We start from the raw sequence: 22,525 nt of genomic DNA on the forward strand, positions 1-22,525 counted from the left end.
GACATCACTGGAGCATATTGAGGAACTTGCTAAGAAACCAACCTTCAAATTGTACATAGAGATCACCAAAAGGCCATGACTGAAATCCAGTTTATAAAAGTGTAGATTACATTCTGTGAGGATCTTACGGGGGACGACTTCTATCTGGTGTCAGTACTGGGGAATAACTGTGCTTCTCTGGACTAACTACTCTGTATGTATTTTACAAATCCTGTGAATTATCATGTTTCTCTCCTTGCACTGAATTCAAAAAAGTCTGGAGCCCAATTTGTGGTAGGGCTTGAAAGTTTATAGGATTTCTTGACAAGCATTCATAAAACTCTAATCTCACTATCTTACTTTCTTACCCATATAGGCACTATTTATAATCTATTTTATTTCCTGTATTCTATTTATCTTTTTATTCCACTTTGAAAGTCCTTCAGAAAAAATGCAAAGTAAGTAAGCACAAAAATAGATAAGAAAATGAAAGACTGTTTTTAAAGTAAGTGGAACAAGGGAGGTTCTGCCGGAGAAATCTCATTATATGGCACTGTCACCATTTGAAAGAAAAAGTAGCATGAAGGAAATATTAAGTAGAGAAAACATTTTTCTTGACTTTCTCTGAAAAACTGGAAGAATGGAATATAAAGGTAAGATGCTTGAGAAGATGAATAATTTGTTTTCTCCACTCTGTCTCTGTTTCCACAATAGTTTGGAAAAGGCAATGGTGAGGCAATTTTAAAACTTACCTTGGAACCCTCCTACACTGTGGTTGGGAATGTAAATTGGTGCAGTCACTATGGAAAACAGTATGGAGGTCCCTTAAAAAGCTAAAAATAGAGCTACCATATTATCCAGCAATATCACTCCTGGGTATATATCCGGAAAAAATTCCAATTCAAAAAGATACATACACCCCAATGTTCATAGCAGCACTATTAACAATAACCAAGACATGGAAGCAACCTAAATGTCCATCGACAGAGAAATGGATAAAGAAGATGTGGTACATATATACACAATGGAATACTACTCAGCCATAAAAAAGAATGAAATCACACCACTTGCAGCAACATGGATGGACCTAAAGATTATCATACTGAATGAAGTAGGTCAGAAAGAACAAGACAAATACCATATGATATCACTTATATGTGGAATCTAAAATATGACACAAATGAACTTATTTATGAAACAGTTTTTCTATGTCTGTGAGTCTGTTTCTAACAGTTACCAAAGGGGAAAGGGGATGGGGAGGGATAAATTAGGAGGTTGGAACTAGCAGATATAAACTACTATATATAAAATAAACAACAAGGTCCTACTGTATGGCATAGGGAACTATATTTAATATCCTATAATAAACCATAATGCAAAAGAATATGAAAAAGAATATGTATATATATATGTATAACTGATCACTTTGCTGTACAGCAGAAACGAATACAACATTGTAAATCAACTATACTTCAATAAAAAAAAGAAACACTTACCTTAAAAAGGATATCTGTGCACATTGCTTTTCCATGAGTTATTATTGGTTCTTGGTCCTCACCTTTTCCATCCCAACAGTCAAGTTCAACACATCTAGGAACATTGTGATTTACCAATATTAAACCTTTACAATAAAATAGTGTGTGTACAAATGAAAAGACATCAGAATAATTTGTTTTCTATAGAAGTAGAAAATGGAATGAAGGAAGTAACACGATTATTTTTTGGAGGATGCAGGTTAAAATTGCACCAGATTGGTGTCATCAAAAAGGGACTGTCGGAGATTAAGAGAGAAAAGAGATGTAACAAGCAGTGAGGTTCTGGATGAAATCCTAGTTGTGAAAAGCTGTAATAAAGGACAATTTGAGGACAACTGGGAAAATTTAGATATGGGCTGGGTTTTATAGGATGTTAAAGAATACTGTAAAAATTTTGTAGGTGGGATGATGTTAGTTTGGCCATAAATTAAAATGTTCTCATTGTTTCAGTGACTCATATTTAAGCATTCAGAAACAGATGTAGTGATGTAGTTAAAGTCCTTTAACATATTTCCATACACACAGAAAACAGTGAGTTGAAAAATTAAGTATTGGTCATCGACAATCAAGAAACCAATCATAATGTAACTACATTTCTTATTTTTCACTTTCTGCATTTTTACCATATTTTAAACCTCAAATATTTTCCAATTTCTGTAAAATTAAAGCCATTTAAAATAATCTTTATGATCTGAGAATGAAATTTTAGAACTTTGAACATTAAGTAAAGCTAAATTTGCAAGTGTCTATGACCAACAGGAAACTTAGCATGACTTCTTAAAATATGCTATCTTTTTGGTAATGTTGGGGGAATATTTTAAATTTACAGTAAAAAAAAAACATCTTTTGACCCATAGGAGGACTCTAGACCTTCTGGAACAGATACCAATTTTCCTTTCTCAAGGTTAAATGGTCATCGTAATCCATTAAAGAGAAAGACAAATGTCCTTTTCACTCTGAATGCTACTTCCTATTTTTCAGAGAAAACTAAATTCAATTGAAGAGCATCAAATCCAAAGAAGAAACAGTGTCTTGAGTTTCTGACCTGCAACCAGCCAGGAGGACCTGTCTGTACATTTCTACTGAAGACTTCCCACCAAACTGTCTGCCAGTGAGATAGGTGTTGTGGGAAGAGCTGATGAAGTAGTGAGCCAGAGGGTGGTCCATTTCTTGGTAAAGCTCTAGGCGATCTAGGAAGACTGGGGCATTTTCATCTGACATCAGGTATCTGCAAAACCCATCACTTGATATTTGGCCTGGAGGGAAAAGGAGTATCATGGTAGACTTATGGCTCTGAAGATACACATCTCATGTTTTATTTATGACATTTGAGGCAACTTAAACAGGAGGAGTAAAAACTTCTTCATAGTCTCTTTCCCAAGAACTTTCGTCTTTCAGAACTTGAACGAAGTACCCGCGTTGCATAAGTAATCTAATGCTTTCCACAAATAGGAGGCATCTGCTTTCACATCCATGATGGCAAAACAATCAGTTCCCTAAGTTCAAAAGTGCAGCACCAGGAGCCAGATTGGAGAAGGGATGAGTGGCCTCTCTGGATTCAAATAATTCCATTTTCCTATTTCATCTAAAAAATAGGATATGGGACCAGTGAGATGAGTATTCAGTGGTCATTGAAACGTGATCCCAAGAGCCACCACTCATCATCTCAGTCACACCTCTGTGACATGGGACAGGGCCGGTGTCAATATTTCTGCATCTTCTCCTACCCTGTCAACCATCAACAGCTTCAGCTTCTTGCATTTACTTAAGCATTTCCAAGTTACAAGCTGGTTTCAAGCTTACAGAAAAGTACAGATAATAGCAGGATAAACAGCTATACCACAGCCTTGTTAGATCTTAACCTTTTCCTTTATTTGCTTTACATTTTTTAAAGAAATGCATAATTACAGATGCCCATGAAGCACCCTGTGTGCCCCACCTCAACTCCATTCAATTCCATCTTTTTATTCCTAGGTAGACAGCCAATAATCTAGTTTTTGTGTTTAGCATTCCCAAAGTGGTTCTGTAACTTTATATGCATTTATCCAAAAAGTAGGTAGTTTTGACTATTTTAAAATTTATATAAAAGTTACCCCATTATTTGCATTTGCAGCTTGCCATTTTTTTCTGTTTTCTTGTGACTTATCTAGTTAATATAAGTAGCTCTTGTTCATTTATTTTTCACTGAGTAATGTATAGTAGAAGTAGGCAGTGTGTAGAGTGTAAAGTAGTCCATATGTGAATATACCACAATTCATTATCCATCATTCTGTTGATGGATATTTAGGTCATTTCTATTTATAACTAAACGAACTGCAGTAAAAATTTGTGTGTCTATCTCCTTGGACACATACATTTATACTCTCCCAGGCACTGTGATAGATGCAGGATTGAAGAAACAGACAAGCCCTACCTTCTTGAAACTCATATACTATGTGTGAGAGAACAAATAAATTAAAAAATAAATATAATGTTATGAAAATGCTAGAAGGAAACAGAAAGCAGGGTAGGAAAGCAATCAAGAATGACCAGGATGCTGTGTCTGCTACGTGGCCAGCAAAAGTCCTTCTGACGAGGTCACATTCATGCATGGGGAGCAAGCCCCGTGCACCCCTGGGGCTGCCCCATCCTAGACAGAAAGGTCAGCAAGTGCAGAGACCATGTGATGGAGGGGAAAGTAGCTAGAAATGAAGAATCCAAATCCAAATCTACATCGGTTGGACTTTAGTCTTCACTAAGTACTTTGGATCTTATTCTGAGTGTGCTGGGAAGTCTTTGGAGCATTTTGAAGAGTGGAAGAACATAATTAGATTTGATTTTAAAAGGTTTACTATGGCTGCTGTGTGGTACATAAATCGTAGGGCATTGAGGAAAGGAGACTAGTTAGAAGTCAGCTGGCCTTATCTAGGGAGAGATGATGTAGGATCTGATAGTCCAGTAAGTGTGGAGACGGTGAGAAGTGATTTATTTTCAGGATAGATCTTGCAGGTTTTGTTGATGGATCAGAGATGATGTGAAAGAATAAACAAGTCAAGGATGATTCCAAGAGTTTTGGCATGAAAAGCTGGGTGAGTCATGGTACCATTTTCTAGGCTGGGAAAGGGACAGGTCTGTGGATGGGGACAATCAAAGCATATTATGTGTGTGTGTATATGTATATATATTTGAAATGTCCACTCCATCCAAATGGAGAGGTCTACTATACAGGTCTGTAGTTTAAGAGACAGATTAGGAGTGGAGAGTTTAATCTGAAAATCATGTGTGTATAGAAGAAACTTAAAGCCATGGGCAGATGGGACAGAAAGAACTTAACCTAGATCTCCCTTGACTCTCCACTGAGACATAAGGCCAGAGACTCCAGATCAGGTATCTCCTGGCACTCCCTGGAGATACTCTATCAGCATCATCGTTCCCATCCTTTGCAGGTGTTTCTCATGGCTATAGAACCAATCTTAACTTTCCTCTCCATACCTTTCCTTTGTTAAATGTTGGAATGAACAACACATTGTTTCCAAAGTTTCACTGAAAGAGGCAAATGCTCAAAAACCCCAACAATTTGCTAAATTGATTCCTATTTAATTTCATGTCAATTGCATTTATCTTCCATACCAGAGGTCAAATGATGAGTAAAAAGACTCTTTAAATCGCGTATTAAATTTAGTTAGCTTACAAAACTAGAGAAGAAGAAGGTGTCAATTTTGATAGCAAATGCCATTGTTTTCATAGATGGCGAACAGAGACTATAATTGGTATTGTTACATTTTAAGCACTATGCAATACTAAAGGTAAGAAAGTACATGGGGAAAATATCACTATAGTTTAATAATAAATTTATCATTACACTTCAGGCAGCACGAACAAATTTTGGTGTAAGGTAAAATTTATACTTAGAGCAAGGAAAAAAAAAATCAGTCAGTTATCAATCCTTGCCTCTAGAGAGCCCCAAAGCATTTAAAGATACCTTTAACTAAAAATTCAAGGACTTTAAAAGTTGCATATATCCTTGATTTTTTTAAACAAAGAAAAATTCTCTCTGTTTACACTTTTCTTACCTTTTTTCTTCAAGTCTTCATCAGGCTCATACATCTCAATGATCTGCATTGCCCTTTTGGTATCATAAAATGGGAATAAAATTTCATTCAATCGAGGATCTCGTTGATGCTATGATGAGAAAATAACTCCATTTAGGCTGACATTCACCCTTGGGCCAGTACACATCACTAAAGTATGTAATTTCTAATATAAGATATATCTAGAATATCATGTTTACAGTTACAAAGAGAAGATTTCACTATTTTCCTGCCTTTCTTCCTAAAATAGACTTCAGAAACGTCCAAATTTGGTAGTAGTATTTTATTGGTTTCCCTCACTGAACTGATGAGGGAGAAAACAGAAGATACTTTCTTTCTTCAAAAGTTGACGGACAGAGAAAACGGCATGGCATTGCCATACCACAGGCAAGACATTTGGCATAAGTGCTTATAAAAAGTGAGATCAAAAATCTTTAAAAAAAAAGGATAAACAAAAGCAAAAATTCAAAAAAACCCCAAATATATAACATACCCATTTAAATGCCAAACCAAAAACAACAATAACAAAAAACCCCTCCAAAACCCTAAAGTTAGACAGGCAAATATCATTTTATTTTCATTATGTCTTTCTACATGAATAAAAGATTTCTTGGGAACTGTAAACTTCATTCTCTTGAATCAATATTTATCAAAATGAATCCATTGTAATAGTTGAAAATTAATCAGCACAAGGATATTTACAAGCTCTAAACAATATGAAAATTTGTGTTTAAATATCAGTAGTTCAGAAATTCTATTTCACTATGAAATCAAATTTGGTTTGCCCCGAGGAAATTCTCTGGGCAGAAAGTACATAAATAATTTGGAGGTTGGTGATGTCATTCTTTTCAAATCAGCACCTATAGGCTCCTGGTGCTATGTTATATGAGGCACCAGGAGCAAAGCTATTTCTGCAGTTCTGTCATCCTAACTTTACAGCAGTGATGAAAAAAGTCCAACTTACTGACTCAGCTACAATCGTGTGTGTGTGTCTATCTGACTATCTTTCTGTACCTAGAGGTAGTGGGTCTATTAAACTTCCTTATTGTTTGTGGTAGGTTAGAGGACCAAACACTGCATCCCTGGTCATCCATCAGATAAATAAATAAAGGAAACTTCAATGGAATAATGGCATATAAGCAGATGTGAGCAAAACTTGGTCAGTACGTAGGACACCGGCAACAACTCTTTACCCAAATATATGCACAGACTTTGAAAAGCACTATTGAAAAAGTATTGAAGAAACAATTGTTAAAAGTTCATATGGATCTCCCTTCCCCATTTGTTTTGAAATGATCATTTGAAGAGTAGGGCACACAGAATGAATGCCTTTGGCCAACAGAACACTTGATGTAATTTCCTAAAGCACTTGTGGCCTAGCCTGCTCTGATGCTCCCACCTCCCACCGAGTTAAGAGTGTTAACTCCTAAGGAATCAATATCTCTTTGTCAATTTATCCCAATGAAGCATGCTTCTGTTGGAATCTAAGAAATTACGGCTCACAAAAGCTCACATCCATGCGTGTGCTAGAGCAGAAACTGTTACATGAGCAACAGGCCTTGAGACCACAAAGAAAAGTCCTGGGGTATGCAGAGAGATGGTGCAGTGGACCACGGAACGCCAAGCAGGTGAAGGCATGCTACAAGACATCTTGTTTAGGGAATGGATGCTGTCATGCAACTCCAGAGCCCCTACCCAAGGGAATGACAAGCAGAGCTCTCTGGTGAGAAAGCATTGTTTTCAAAACAAACAAACAAACAGTACATTTTCTAGGCACTTTCCTTTTCAGTCTCTGTAAATAATACCATGGAAGAAGATGGATGTGGCAGGAAAAGGGCCTTTTGAGACCCCACTGCAGTTATGTTCATGGTTGGCCACTATACTAATAAGGTTTTCTTCCTTATTATAATTAAGTCTTTTAATTTAAAGGTGTGCTTTTGGTAAGTGTTCTGGACTCATGGAGATCATGGGGCAAATCCATATGAATTTAAAAGTGAGAGAAAGAAGAGACTCAGCTAAAGAAGAAAGAGGCAAAGTTGGGAAAGGAAGAGAGGGAATCCAGGTATTCTTAGGCGTTTTTTATGTACAGAGGTATGTGGGTTCTAACCTGGTGCCCCCTGTAGTGTGGCCTGTGGATGGCAGCAGTGGCATCATCCTCACCTGGGAGCTTGTTAGAAATGCACATTCTTGGGCCCCACTCCAAATTTACCAAGCCTGACTCTCTGGGGTAGAACCCATGAATCTGTATTTTTACAAGCTTCTCAGGTGATTCTGATGTGCTCAAATTTAAGAAGCACTACTCTAATAAAGGTTTGCATTTCAATATATTTGCATATCCGTAAAAAAAAAGTACCTAAGTTCTGCAAAGGATAGAAGAATGCTAAATGTTTGAGGTGTCCTCCCAATTAACCCCCATCAAAATTTATCAGAGGGCATGATATTCACTAGAAGAACATCCCCCTATCAGAAGCAATAGCCAGGAAAACTGAGTACATAAAATGGATGTATCATAATCCCCTATTCTACATTTGCAGCAAATAAGCATTAAGAGAAGACAATATGAAATTTCACTTGTCTTTACATCTGCTCCACCAGATACCTTAACCTTTTACTTTCCTGAAAATGTTCACGTTTCAAAAAGGAAGCACAGTGTAATCTGGATAACCCAAAGGCAAGGAAAAAATGGTAAAATTTGTATTGAGTCACAAAAATATAATTTTATATGAGAAAGCAAAGAGGAGAAAGATCATTTCCACATAATCTCAGAGTAATAAGGTTGCAGAGGATTTCCACGTGGACATAAGGACAGTGGGGCAAATGCTTCACAGCTCTGAGGGAGAGACCATGGGTTTTCAGTTGGAATTTGGGGTAGCAATGTACCGAAGACATCCACCCCGTGATGTCCAGGGCTTTGTAAAATACGATACTGAACAGCTTCCGAAAATAGTTCACAGAACTGTGCCCAAGTGAACAAGAAGATAATGAACACGCCTCCTTGATTATGTCCTTACTTTTATTGAGAAAAGACTTCAACTGGCTTCAATCCAAGCAGCACTGGGAGAGAGATGTTGATATAAATAATATTCAAAAGAGATATAAAAAGATAAGGGAATAATTGGTAAGGTTTATAGCACCAAATACTTCCATCTCTCTCTTTGCTCATGCATTACAGAATAAAGATATTGTAAATGGAGGGCTTCCCTGGTGGCACAGTGGTTGAGAATCTGCCTGCTAATGCAGGGGACACGGGTTCGAGCCCTGGTCTGGGAAGATCCCACATGCTGCGGAGCAACTAGGCCCGTGAGCCACAAATACTGAGCCTGCGTGTCTGGAGCCTGTGCTCCACAACAGGAGAGGCCACGATAGTGAGAGGCCCGTGCACCGCGATGAAGAGTCGCCCCCGCTCGCCGCCAACTAGAGAAAGCCCTCGCACAGAAATGAAGACCCAACACAGCCAAAAATAATAAATAAATAAATAAATATATAAAATTAAAAAAAAAATCCTTAAAAAAAGAATAAAGATATTGTAAATGGAAAGCAATCTTGAGCCCTTTATTACATTCTTTCAACTGCAAAATAAAATAACAAATCAGGTTTAACTCTAATGTGATCCTATGACATATGTGAGGCAGGCGGAAAGATTACCAGCAACAAGAAAATAAAGCTAATTCTTGATTGTTGCAGTTATCTAAAATCTCTGCCTCTCTTTCTTAATTTGATCTCTTTCTCCAGCTCTTCATGCATCTCTCAATTCTGCCCGCCCTCAGTTGCTGTCGTCTTTGTAAGAAGTCATATGGAGAATGAAGGCAAAACTAAAATCAATTTAGCTTCTCATTAGGCACAGGGAAAGAGAGGTGAAACTAACTGAAGCCAAGAAGCTTTAATTAGCCCTGATACGTAGAGAACTGAGTTGGTGGCAGTATCCAACCATGTGCCAGCTCATACTGACGGCCCCCACCAGCTCTCCTGGACTCCAGTTTGCTATTTCCATAATATAGGCAAAGAAAGTTTCCCTCAACCCACTGGATGGGACCAAGAGACATAGCTGTGGCAAAATTTTAGATCTGAGTGGAGGATTTCCGTGACTAAATTCATTATGGAGAATAATAGGTTTATGCTGCTCTCACATTCTTTCCATTCACACTAAGCATTCCAAGGAGGAATCCAGCACTTCACAAACTCTAATGTGCAGACAAATCACCTGGAGATAATGTTAAATGCAGATTCCAACTCAGCAGTTCTGGGTGGGACCTGAGATTCTGCATTTCTAACAAGCTCCCTGGTGATGCCGATGCTGCTGGTCCCCAGATCACACTCTGGGGAGCAATGAACACGGACATACGGAGAAGCAAATGAGGAGCAGATCTAAAGCTACTAGTGAAAAGCTAGTAAGTGGTGATGGCATGGGTAGAGAGCAGGTGGTACAAACCCCTACACGGCGACCAAGGCAGTAAATGATAGTCTCTCCTCACCTTCCAAATTCCTGGAGATACACATTAGTACACTGAACAGAAAATTTCATATAAGGAATAAAGGGATTTACAAGCTGGAAGGTGGTGGGTGGCAGCATGGCTTTTGCTAATATAAATGGCATTTTTTTCCTGTTACCTATTCTAATTGATGAATGCTAGTATATGTGTGTGTATTGATTTTTCTTTGTTGATCACTTATTTGGTTACCTTGTTGAACTCTCTATCTGTTCAAAGGGTTTTTCAGTTGATAGCTTTTGATATTCAGGTTACATAATCATCATCTGCAAATAATGAATAGGGCCTTGTCCTTTTGTGTTCCTGGGATTCATTTATTTTTTCTTGTCTAATTGTATGATCCAGGTCTTCTAATACAATGTTGAATTCCAGCTTTTTGAGACTATGTGGCTAAGGCATTTTGAAAATGTTTAGGTCTAAGCTTTTCAAGTCAGAGACCCTTACATTCCAATGCCTGCTCCCTTCCTGAGTGAACTGTGTCTCCTTTCATTATGGGTTTTGACGGTGCTCTGCCCAAGGGGTGCTTTCGACTTTGGAGCAATGAGAGGGACAATGGTAGGACTCAAAAGGGAGGGTGCAAGGCGGTGGCAGAACGTTCTCTAAGTTTGACAGCCTTCTTCAAGGAGACATTCAGATTTCTGTCTAGTTCTTCCAGCTGAGTTCACTAGGACAGAAAAGGAAGAGATTCAGGGCAGACACTTTGATTAAAAATAAAGGCTGTATACTTTCCTGGACTGTCTTGTAGTTTCTGTGACCTAAAGAAATCTAGAATCACACTGATTCCATGAGTCCCACCCCCCCCAAATTAAAGGTGCCACCTTACTGTTAATGAGAAGCCAAACAGAAGGAAACATAAGTAAATGAACGCTATTGGCCAGTGTAATAGGGATAGATAAAAGCTTACCAAAGAGTAAGTATTTTGCGAAAGAATTTGGATGTCAGAGCCAGAAAGTGTGGGTGATCATACCTTTTAAAAATTAAATTTTTTGTCCAAGACTCATAAGAACAAGAGTAGTTATCGGGTAGGTCTACAGAAACCACCCATAAAAGGAAAGGCGTGAGATAAGCACCCGTGAATGCAGCACCTATTCTGAGGACTTCAGAACTGTTTCCTCATTTGAACAGTAGAATGCATATTAAGTCTCTGTCATGTTTAATAGATGGCTGGGTACCAGCTTCATCCCAGAGCACCCAAGAGGCCTTTTTCTAGGCGAACTGATGAGGTGGTACATCTTCTCTCCACTAAAGCGTCTTCCCTCTTTAGTAGAAAGCAAGATTTTTGCTCGTCTCACCAAAACGTAAGGTGACCAATGACCCAAAGTACATGAAGAAGCTGAGAGAGATAACACAATACATTTTTTAAAAGAAGCAGAAGATGGGGAAAGGGTTAAGGAGGCAAAGCAAGGCAACTTAACTTCCAAGCAACGGTGGCGTAAGAATGTGGATAATATCTGGGTAAAGATTATGAACATAGTATTCGCATGACCAAAAACTAGTGGAGTGAAAAACTTGAAATGTTTTCAAGTAAAATAAATATTGCAATGTACTGAAAGGATTATTTAAAAGTGGAGGCATCTGCACTGCTATATGGGGGAACTTTTATCTCCTGCATCGGTGCTTCTAGGCTCTGTTTACCATAGCTTCTCAAGTGCAACCCTACAAATTGGGAGCTACTGAGCCCTGACAGGGAAAGAAAAGAGAAGGCCTTTGGCAAAGATGTGATCTGTGTCTGCAAACTGGCAAATCACAGCCTACCTGTGGTTTTTTCTTGAGGCAATACCTCATATCTGGCATGATACTGCCTTTCCTAATATTTTCTCTTTATAAGGTATAATGGCTAACATCAATTGTTCTGAAACAAAAATATACTGTCCATTCCTCACTTAAAGTCTTCTTAGTATTAATGTGTTTGTTAGACAAAAAGTGAGTTTCCCTTTTTGGATTAATAAGAGCTTCAATGGGTTTCACTGAAGAGAAAACACTTTTTTGAACGTGCAGAGGAAAAAAGAAGTTAATTTTAGTTGTAATAAAAACTGCAACCTTTACGTGTTCTGAAATATCTTTCTCTTGGGCTTAAGCAAATTTTGTCAATCAGTTTTGGTTGTTAAGTGAATCATGTTCTAAAATTAGCTCTGAGCTTGTTATAAAAATAAAAAGGAAAAATTTAACCTGCCATCTCATTGGCCTAATATGCACTATATTTTCACCCAGGAACTCCATGTTGTGCTTGTTGTCCAAATATTCTATTCGAACCTACATATTTTTCTTACATGCAATCCATTAAAAGACAAAAATAAAGCTTTTCTAGTCCATGCAAAGGTATGAGGAAAAGTTAGCAATGGAGAATCCAACTATAGTGTGGTAAACTCAATCCATTCTCTTTCTATTTCTTATAAGTAAATAGAAAAAAATAAGTACCTTAAATATCACCTTGCAAAAACATAGACACATTTAATTAAATGAATACATTATCAAATTCACACGCACACACAGAACCGGAGCTACACATCACAGCAAGAAACCAGCAAAAAAGCAGTGTGCAAAGCCAATGAGGAAGTGCATGGACACACGAAGGCAGCAGCTGATTTTTGCACCTGGTAAAGCCATCATGGAAAGATCAGCAGGTCAGAAGCAAAGCGAATGAAGGTGTAGGATGCAGGCATGCAATGAGGATGCTGGAGGAGGGCAAGCCACTGCACACAGACTGATGGAGTTAATGTATGAAAAAGCTTACTTCATTTAGAAAGCTCACTAATTGGTCTACCGTTAAATAATCAGTTTTGTCTCCATTGCTGAAAAGAAATTTATTAGAAAAAGTAAGTTTTGGTATATGATGCTACAGGAGGTACGATTTACATGTTGACATTTGTTGATGATAATTCTACACTTATTTTCTAACCCTGAAGTAGTGGTGAACTCTTAAAATGGCCAGAGACTGTTTGTAAGGGGGAAAAAAAAATAACCCAACAACAACAACAAAGGAAAGAAATCATTCCCACTAGCTTACAGAAAATGTCTGCAATCCCTCTTTTGCATTATCCACAGGCATTATTATAAAAACAACATGTAAGTCATCCATTTGAAATAATTGGAATGAATGGACTTTTCAACAACATAATAACATTCCAAATCGAATCTTGTTAGTTCACATAACGGGTTAATACCTAAAGGAGCAAGTTAACATTGTAGGTAGTTAGTAAAGCCAATGCAGGGAGGGGAGGGGGGGAAGTTCCAGGTGCTACAAGTAACTTACGTAAAAGTTTCTCAAAAAATCAGAGCAAACTTTTACACCAAATAAACTAAGGGGTGAAAATGTAACCCTGACTAGATATTCCTAGATACTATCAGCATACTATTTGAAAATATTAGGACAAAAATGTTTTTGAAATCTAAAAATACAAGGATAACATTGATGTGACACTTTCTCATAAATGGAACTTACATTTTTTTAAAAAGATCCTCTATATCTGTCCGAGGACAAATCTTTTGTGTCAGTTCATAGAACTTTTCATAAGTAAATGCTGCAGGTTCAATTTCATCATTCTGGAAAGAATAGAAGCGTGTCATAAATCAGGGCACATTTTTCTCTCCTTGCAGGATCTACAGAATCTACAGGTTCATGAAGCAAAGTGATGACACTTGGAATTCCAGGGCCTTCATCTCTGATTCTTGCTGATAGAGGCCAGGAGGTCCAGCCATTGGCCAGGCCTCTAGAACGTGGCACATGAAAATGAGCATTTCTAGTTACCATTCATCCATGGTTTGCATGTTCAAACACCGGCCACAGCTGGGCTTGCTCTGGGAGACACTCCATAGAACAAATACAAGGAAACATTTTTCCCTTTGTCCTTGAAGGAGAAAAGCAAGTGCCTGCCTAAAGGATGATGACATCAAGCCCAATATTTTCTTATGCTTATTTTGTGAATTTTCACAAGACCACATAAAGGGGATGCTATAAGAGTTTACTCTTCATACAGAACTTCATATTTCAAATCGGATTTGTTAAGGCAGCAACAGGCTTAAATCTTTCTTGCAGTTAACACGTTAATTGCAATTATTTTAAATCCAAAGGGCCACAAACACAAATGGTATGTTTGGGGAGAGGTGCTTCATAAAATATCGCACAGCCATCCTGAAGAACTGAATTTATGAGCCATTTTTCATGCTGACATTGTACATGGTCCAGGCAATGTTGATGGATTTCTGTAAAATAAGTTTTCCATAAGCTGTGTGAAAGAACAGCCTGGCTATCATTTCCTTTTCTTAATAAAGTTGACAACAACATTTGGAAGTACACTATTTGAATACTAAAACGTTTAGGTTAAAATGCCCAGAAAACAAAAGGAAGGAAGGATAGAAGGAAAGAGAATAAAGGAAAAATTGACTGTACTATGTGTGACTGAATCTAATTCTGAATCTAACTGAATCAGTTTAATACAATCTTGTTTATTACATGAGAACATAAATACACAAAGTGGTTTTAGAAACATTATTAGATTAATGAATACCTTTCCACTGGGGAGACCTAGCTCCTTGAGTGCTTGAAAGATCACCTTTTCTGTCTTCCCCGATGCAAAGGTTCTGGTAATACTAGGGCAGAAAAGAAAAAGAAATAAAGTTACTATTAATTCTGTTTTCTCTGATGCAAAGATCCCATTAAAACTAGGGATGGTGGGATAGGGGAGAAGAAAAAGGAAAATAAAATTACTTTTCATTTTTGGGTATTTTTCACTTCCCAAACTAGCTCCTGCAATGTCTCTCTGGTTACCAGAGCTGGCTGTGCCAGTGTGGTGACTTGATTCTAAGACAGGTGGTCTCTCTGGCTACTTGTGAATGTAAGATGCACCAGGGATACAGACCATTGGACAATCACAATAATAAATTCCGATCCTATCAAACTGCTTTCTTAGGAAAAAGGAATGTGGCAGATGGAACAGCATGTCTAGAATAAAACATCATGGTGACAATATCTTGACTTGGGGAAAGGAAGGAAGTCCCTTAGCACACAGCATGTGCCTGTGATTGCCCTTACCTGGTTTCATACTACAGCTGACATGCATTATCAGACATATATATATGTATATATATATATATATTTTTTTTTTGAGCTAAGCACCCTTTAGCTATTCTGACATGTCAGCTGCCTCAAGGATTGGGGACTTTATTATGAAAGTGACAGGTGTCAGGGAGAGGGGAGGCAGGGGAACAATTATTCAATGTTTCAGCAGAATCTTGGCATTCCCCTGAGACACAGTATTTTTGAATAACGGTGGTGCCTTTGAATCAGTACTGTGTTCATCAAGGCTAGTAAGATGGATAAAACCTTAAGGAGCATATTTCCTGATGATGATAAAAGTAGAGAGAGACTCCTGATAAATGAATTGGTGACACTCAGAACAAACACTATTGAGGAGAGGACTTGGACCCTGGAATCCATACTTGACTCTGAGCCATGTCTCGGCCACCCGAAGAGCCTTCATTCACTCCCCGAATGGAGGCCCAGGTGATTTATCACCATAATAACTTAAAGTCTAAATCAGAAGTCCAGCCTCCGCTGGAAGACAGAGCTTACTTTCATCTGTGAAGCTTGGCTTTGGACCGCCTTCCCTGTGAGCACAGGAGGATCTGTAACAGCACCTCCCATGCCCAACTTTGTCGTGCACTCCACCGTTCGCGTTAAGTGGAAGGCAAGTTCCCAATGTAAGCAGTGACCACCGTTTAATCTTGATGAGTGGGAGAAAGCACCACTTCAAATGCAGAATACAACTTCCCAGAAGAGATTGGGAAGAACTAGCTGTAGGTAAACGAATTGCTATGTGTTTATTCAAAGCTTTATCGTTTCATACGTGGTCTAAGAACACTTCAAGAAGTACAGTTTTAAGCATGTTTGAGACAGTTGTATTCAAATAGAGGGAGGCCTATGAATTCCCTTTAACAAATCTGCAGACATGGTACAGCATATACGTATGACATTAAGTAAACCAGTTTCTAGGGTCAAGGGTGCTATGCCCACATTTTCCCACTTCTCTAGAGTTCATGGAATTTTCATACATTGGACTGAGTTGAGAAGCACTTTATCTGCTCTTTATAATAGGGGAAAGTGGCTATTCAGTGTGTCTTTTTTTTTGAAATAGAGTATGTACGTGTTAATGTGAGAGCTGCAGGTTCCAGCAGGATTTGGGATGTCTGGCACCTGTAACCAGGAGGAAACTCTCTGCCTAGCAATCTCAGGGGAATCTCAGCTAACTCAAGCTTCTGTTAGGTTTCAACAGGCCTCATAAAGGAGATGAAAACTGATGAACATGGTCATGAATGTAGCAGGTGTAGGGCCTGAGCCTTTCTGGTGAAACAACCTGGTGTTGGGGAGGGGGTGGAGTGGGGAGGAAAGGGAGAGTTCATAGGAGTAGAATCTTGGCTGGGGCTTGGGGAAATGCCAAGAAATAGGAAGAAGAACAAGGACATCTTTTGGGAGTAGTCTGTCCAAGCATTTGTGGGAGATAGAGAAACTGAGAGAAGGAGAAAATAGGGTGCCCAGGGGTAGGAAGGAGGGAAATCCACATGGGAATATATCAGTGAGGGCAAAGTCAGAGCCCAGAGACATGACAGAAGATAATTATGACAGAAGATAATAAAGGCAAGAGGTGGGACTTCCCTGGCAGTCCAATCGTTAGGACTCCATGCTTCCACTGCAGGGGGCATGGCTTTGATCCCTGGTCAGGGCACTAAGATCCCACCTGCCGAGGGGCCAAAATAAATAAATAAATAAAGGCAAGAGGCAGTATGATGGTCAGAAGAGCTCGTTCTCAGGCCCATCTTTTCACGAGGGGGCTCGGGCTGGGCAACCTCAACACAGATTTGCTCCCCTCATTCTAAGAGAAAATAGGAGCAAGGAAGTGGAAGAGACCATTTCCCTGGAGGTGGGGAGGAGGGGGGACGGGGCTCCTTTATTGCCTTCTCTCCAGGCAGCTTTCAGAGTCATTCTTGGGCGTCAAAATGGATTCGGCTTAGGGGCAAGTGGGTTGTGGTGCAAAGGTGAATTCTCTGAGTTTCCAGTTGCATTGGAGGCCCAGCATTTAACCAGGGTTCTGAGAGAAATAAACACACTTATCACAGGCTGGGGGCATTTCAGACACCATCGAAGGCGTTTCATGGGCATGTAGAGTGTGTATAAGGGATTGCAATTTATTCAACCCTTTATACACAGCCCCAAAGAGTACAGCTTAGTGCTTCGTAGCTACAGGTGCTCAGAGTTTCTCTTGAAGCAAAACACACTATCTACCTGAAAGGAAATGCTAGAAAAGCAAATACCCTTAAGTGGTACCCAGTCCATCTGATTAAATTCCCTGTTCCAGCAGACCTTACAGGCAACCAAGACAGCAATGACTCTAGAAACTCAGGGAGTCTCACTCTGCCCTCAAAGGGTCTACAATCTATCCAATGGTTTTAATACCATCTTCTGAAACAGTCAAGGAGTGTTCATGAAATGAAGCCCCCTGCAGAACCAGACCCTCGTCATAGGCAGGCTGGGCTTTCAGGATGTGGATGGATTATGAGGGAGCTGGGCTGCTATGACCACCCCTGAGGTCTTAGCCCTCTTAATACATCTTCTCCCTTGGAACTCCTTCTACTCATAGCTGTTGGTTCCAACTCCATGTTCAAGGAATGGGAAATGGCAAAAAAAAAAAAAAAAGAGAAAAGAAAAAAGAGTGATCAAAAGAGTGACCTTCAAAGCTTTGGTCTGAGTGGATAGGCAAACTAAGTGTGAGTTTGTAAGTTTGGGAGAAAGGCAGACTGCATAAGATGATGTACAAGGAAAGAAAAGAGAAGAGGGAGGTAAAGACTTTCTTCCCTTATCCTTCCTGCAGCTTCCTGGACATTAAATTTTGGTTACAGCTCCCAAGGAGGGGCCACTCTCAAGCTGATCTAATGACCCTGAAGCCAGATCCCCTCTAATATTACACACACAATACACTAATAGTTTCCATTTTAAAAACTCCAGAATGATAGTGATGAAATGACATTTTAAAGTGTTTACTCTTCGTATCCATTAAAACATTCAAAACAATTTCCATCTCGCCCTTGGCAGCTCATCCACACAAAGATTTATCCGCTTTTTGCTGGCTTGGTATCAATTTTCCATCAACTCTGACAAACTGCCCCCGGATCACAGATGTCTTGTGTCAAACACCTGTTAATGCTGTCAGGCACCAAAAAGTTCACATCAGAGAAAGCTAAAGAAGAAGACAAAATATCTAGGCTATTGCTACGGGGTAATAATTTTGTATGTGAACATGCTGTACAAAGATCTTTGGAATCAGCAAAGACTTCCAAGCTTGTGTAACAATGGCTTGATTCATAGGATGTGTACAGATGACACCAGAACTGCTCATTAGGAGTGCTTTGATTATGATCTATGTGTTTCTATTTTGTCCATTTCCTGAAACTTATCTTGGGAGAAAAATCAGGAGAGCAATTTATGTAAAAACTGATCCAACCTACATTTTTGGTCTTCACACTGCTATCTGTGCTAAGTCTGGACTTATTACTTCAATACTGATTTTTAAATTAAAATGCACTATATATTTGGTAATAGCTGTAGGATGCTGAGATACATTAAAATAATTGTCCTGCTATTCTCAACAGAGCAAAGGGTTTTAAATAAAATAAGGATCAGTATAAAGTGCCTTTGCCAACAACCATCAGTCAAGGGTGCTAGTGGGTTTTTTTTTAAACTTCTAAAGTAAATGCAAAATAGACTTGCTAGTAAGTTATTAAATAAAAAGCAGAGAATCCTACATATAGATTTGTAAAGACCACAACAGGTGCATGAGGTCGATAACCCTGGAAGCCCTCAATAAAAGGTTAAATAAAAAGAATACTGCCACAGTCTTCTTTATGATGTGTATGCTTTTCATTTGCCCATTGATACATCAGTTGTGTCACATGGATATCTTAGTCCATGAATGTTACAATACATGGAGTTAAGGAAAATGATGACCTCTAGGATAGTTCTGACAAATGTGAAAAGAATGACATTCAGGGAGTATGGAGATACTCTCAGAGGGATGAAGAATTGAAGCTTCAAGTCTAGGCAGAGACAGAGGGAAAGGAGAGGCAGAAATGGCTGAGTGTAATCTGTGGGTCTCGGCTCCAGTGCATTCCCTCAAATGCTGTGCAGCTGGTGACCTGTCGACCTCATCTCTGAAAGATAGAGCGGTTCTAAGACATGACTCCACCCAGTAGTTCTGGGTTTTGTCTGTTATTTGTCATTGGCTTCTTTGCTAAAGTGTCCAGGAAGAGGTCAACTTGAATGCAAGTCGGGAGAATTCTATAAGAGTGGGTCGGTATCTGGGGAACTCATGTTTAATTCAGGTTCCTGAATCCTAATATACCCCTGGCTTCATGTGGGCAGCAGATGCTCTGGGGCCCAGTTCAGCTTCTGGAATTTTCATGAAATGCTTACACAAACACCAACAAAAATAAATATTTGGGGAGCTGGGTAAAGAATTCCCAACACTATTGTCACAAGAGCTTCCAACTGGACCCACAGACCATGACCCTAACGCCGGAAGGAGTGGAGAGGCAGAAAAAAGGGGAGCGTGAGAAATCCTCAGAGGGTGAAACACATCAGCTTAAGTACTGAAGCACAGGTGTGAAGGCCGTTTCTGGTTCATCTTCTCTTCATTCTTGACTCTACCCAGGCTTTCCTTCCATTTTCTCCCTTGTCTCTGTTACCTTGGGCAGGGTAAGGAGGGAAGCGACAGGACCAGCAAAGCCCAGAATGAGATGCACTGTCTAGAGGCATCACACTTCCTAAGACACGTCCATACACTTCCTCTGTAGGTGCACAATATAAACTTCTTTAATTTTAGTTAAAGTTGTTCAGGGCAAGTAGGTGAAAGATACCTGAATCCTGAAAACCCACTTAGCTGAAGATTAAAAAATACTGCTACATTTTCAGATGTTCTTTAATTTATCAGAGTTAACGTTACCCGTTCCGAGGAAAAATGCAACTTTACGTCCATAAATGATTTTTACAAACTGAACATAGCACTTGATGATGTGATCCAAACTAAGCTTCCAGAAATATCTTTAGTTAAAGAAATTAACAAGTCCTTGTGGGGGGCTCTCTCTGTGGGCTGGTATCACAAGGGCTGACCCAGGCTGTGCAGAGCAGACAAGAATAACTGACTTACCTCCTAACTGGAATTTTCCCATTTGTGTTGGTCATAAATGCCAATTTCATCCAGCTGGAAAACAACAGTAACAACTGTTTTAATGTTTCTCGGGAGAAATAGCTTCAATCTGGTTAAGAACTTTAAAAGAAAGTTCATTCAAACACAGAACATTTATTTGGAAAACCAGAGACAATTACACACTGTGAGATGAATTTACCGTTGTCAGATTTAGCAAACAAAAATATAGGACTCTGTTAGATCTGAATTTCAGATAAACAACAAATAAATTTTTACTACAAGTATGTTCCAAATATTGCATAGGACGTACTTATACTAAAACGTTATTTGTTACTTATCTGAAATTCAAATTTCACTGAGAGTCCCATATTTTATCTGGCAATCCTAGATGAATGAGAAAATTGGGAATTTGCATGAGCAAAGCAAATTGTAGGCACTTATTTGGTGATTGGTTTCATCCTTGATTGTTGTTCTTTAATAATCTACTAAGGGGGTAAGAAATGCAAGTGCATGGTAACACCAGCCAGCTTAGTCTTGAGGACAGTGGGGACCCCCCCCCCACCCCAGCCCCAGCTCCTGCTCTAAGTGTAGTGAAGTAAAGATGGAGAAGCAGGCAGGTGTGAGCCCTTAGTGACCTAATCCTCACAGCAACTGGTGGATGGGTGGACACCAGCTCCATAAAGGGATCTGGACCCTTAATTTGTAACAGTCAGAGAAGTTCATCAACTCAAACTGATGGTGAAAAATGCCTTGCTTTCCCCAGGTGTTCATGACACATGGAGACCCAGAACATATATTTGTCCTTTGGTGCTTGGACTATTCTTAGCCACTGACTCCCATTCTCACTGTTTCCAGTTAATAACATTCTAACAATCTGCAGAACATGATGATTTGGTAAAGTTTCTGTCTTAAGTCAAGCTTCCTAGAAGCACACATGACTACTTTTAAGGGGATGGTTTCAGGACCATAGGAGTGAGGGAAGCAGACAGGCAGGGAGGAAGTTATGCAAAGCTGTGCTCTCAGCTGGAGCTTTGTCCTGATGCCACAGGGAGGTCTGGAGTGTGATTTGCACCAGGCTTGGTGGCAAGGGGGCTGGCCTCTTGTATACTGTCTCAGCCTGTCATTGGCTGTGGGCTTCCTTCCAGAAGAAGGGAGGAGTCTAGGGTCAGCCCTCCTTATCCATGGGTTCTGTTTCCGTGGACACGAAGGGTCAACTCTTAGGGACTCGCATCGGTGGATTCTGGTGTCAGCAGGGTTCCTGGAACCAATCCCGCAGAGACGCCAATGGAGGACTGTGATCTCTCAGGCTCGGTGACTCCTGGTAGGCAGAGGGCAATTTTCTGGAGAAGCAGGCAGGTGTGAGCCCTTAGTGACCTAACCCTCCCAGCAGCTGGCAGATGGGTGAACACCAGCAACAGAAAGGGATCTGGGCAGGACACCAATGAAGGCAGATAAGATCTGGTGTCCAGATACAAGGACTTGGGTCACTCAGGCATAAGTGGGCATGCCAAAAGTCTGAGGTTCTATAACTTCAAAGTATCTGTTGGGTGGCTCTTTATTCTTTATTATTATTTTATTTTTTTTCGGTACACGGGCCTCTCACTGTTGTGGCCTCTCCCGTTGCGGAGCACAGGCTCCGGACGCGCAGGCTCAGCGGCCATGGCTCACGGGCCCAGCCGCTCCGCGGCATGTGGGATCTTCCCGGACCGGGGCACGAACCCGTGCTTCCTGCATCGGCAGGCGGACTCTCAACCACTGCGCCACCAGGGAAGCCCTGCTCTTTATTTTTAAGAAAACATGACACAGCAACTGCAGAGGACAAGAAGCAGCTGAACAAAAAATAGGAATGTACAAGACTAAATAACTCCCCTCTGATAAGACAATGGGAAAAACACTGGAGGGATGATGTCAAAATCAAAATAACTAATACTGAACGAGGAGGGATGGGGAACCAGGCACCGGGTTAGGTGCTGCCCATGACCTTATATCCTCTGCGTGGAATCTTATCACCTTCATTCACAGATGAGGACGGAGAGGCACAAGGTTAAGAATTTGCCAAGACTGACCCAGCAACGAAGTGGCCAACCTGGGATTTACAGCACAGAGTCCATGCTGTTAAAGCACCTGCCAAAGGGACCAGAAGTAAAAAGCAAAATGCCCGAAGGACTGATCTCTCCTCCCATCGCCCGGAAGTCCAAGGAATCCCACCCTTGGTGCTGGACCTGGGCCTGGCTAAGAGATGCCGGCTTATCCCTGCA

At 39.9% G+C, this 22,525-nt stretch overlaps 1 protein-coding gene across 4 annotated transcripts in view; it reads right to left on the reverse strand.

The window, feature by feature from the left end:
• Positions 1–22,525, reverse strand: part of PLCB4 (phospholipase C beta 4) — a gene marked incomplete at both ends in the record, with an annotated part of 154,070 nt that overhangs the window by 79,764 nt on the left and 51,781 nt on the right. For all 4 annotated transcript variants that reach the window (XM_082856887.1, XM_082856886.1, XM_082856889.1 and 1 more), the window contains 7 exons: positions 1,476–1,569; positions 2,560–2,770; positions 5,567–5,675; positions 12,806–12,863; positions 13,514–13,614; positions 14,580–14,661; positions 20,268–20,321. In XM_082856887.1, coding sequence (XP_082713013.1) covers positions 1,476–1,569; positions 2,560–2,770; positions 5,567–5,675; positions 12,806–12,863; positions 13,514–13,614; positions 14,580–14,661; positions 20,268–20,321 — 709 coding nt within the window. The remainder of the gene's footprint in view (positions 1–1,475; positions 1,570–2,559; positions 2,771–5,566; positions 5,676–12,805; positions 12,864–13,513; positions 13,615–14,579; positions 14,662–20,267; positions 20,322–22,525) is intronic.

This window comes from Leucopleurus acutus (assembly GCF_964270905.1).
Source record: "Leucopleurus acutus genome assembly, chromosome: 16".
Classification (NCBI taxonomy): Eukaryota; Metazoa; Chordata; class Mammalia; order Artiodactyla; family Delphinidae; genus Leucopleurus; species Leucopleurus acutus.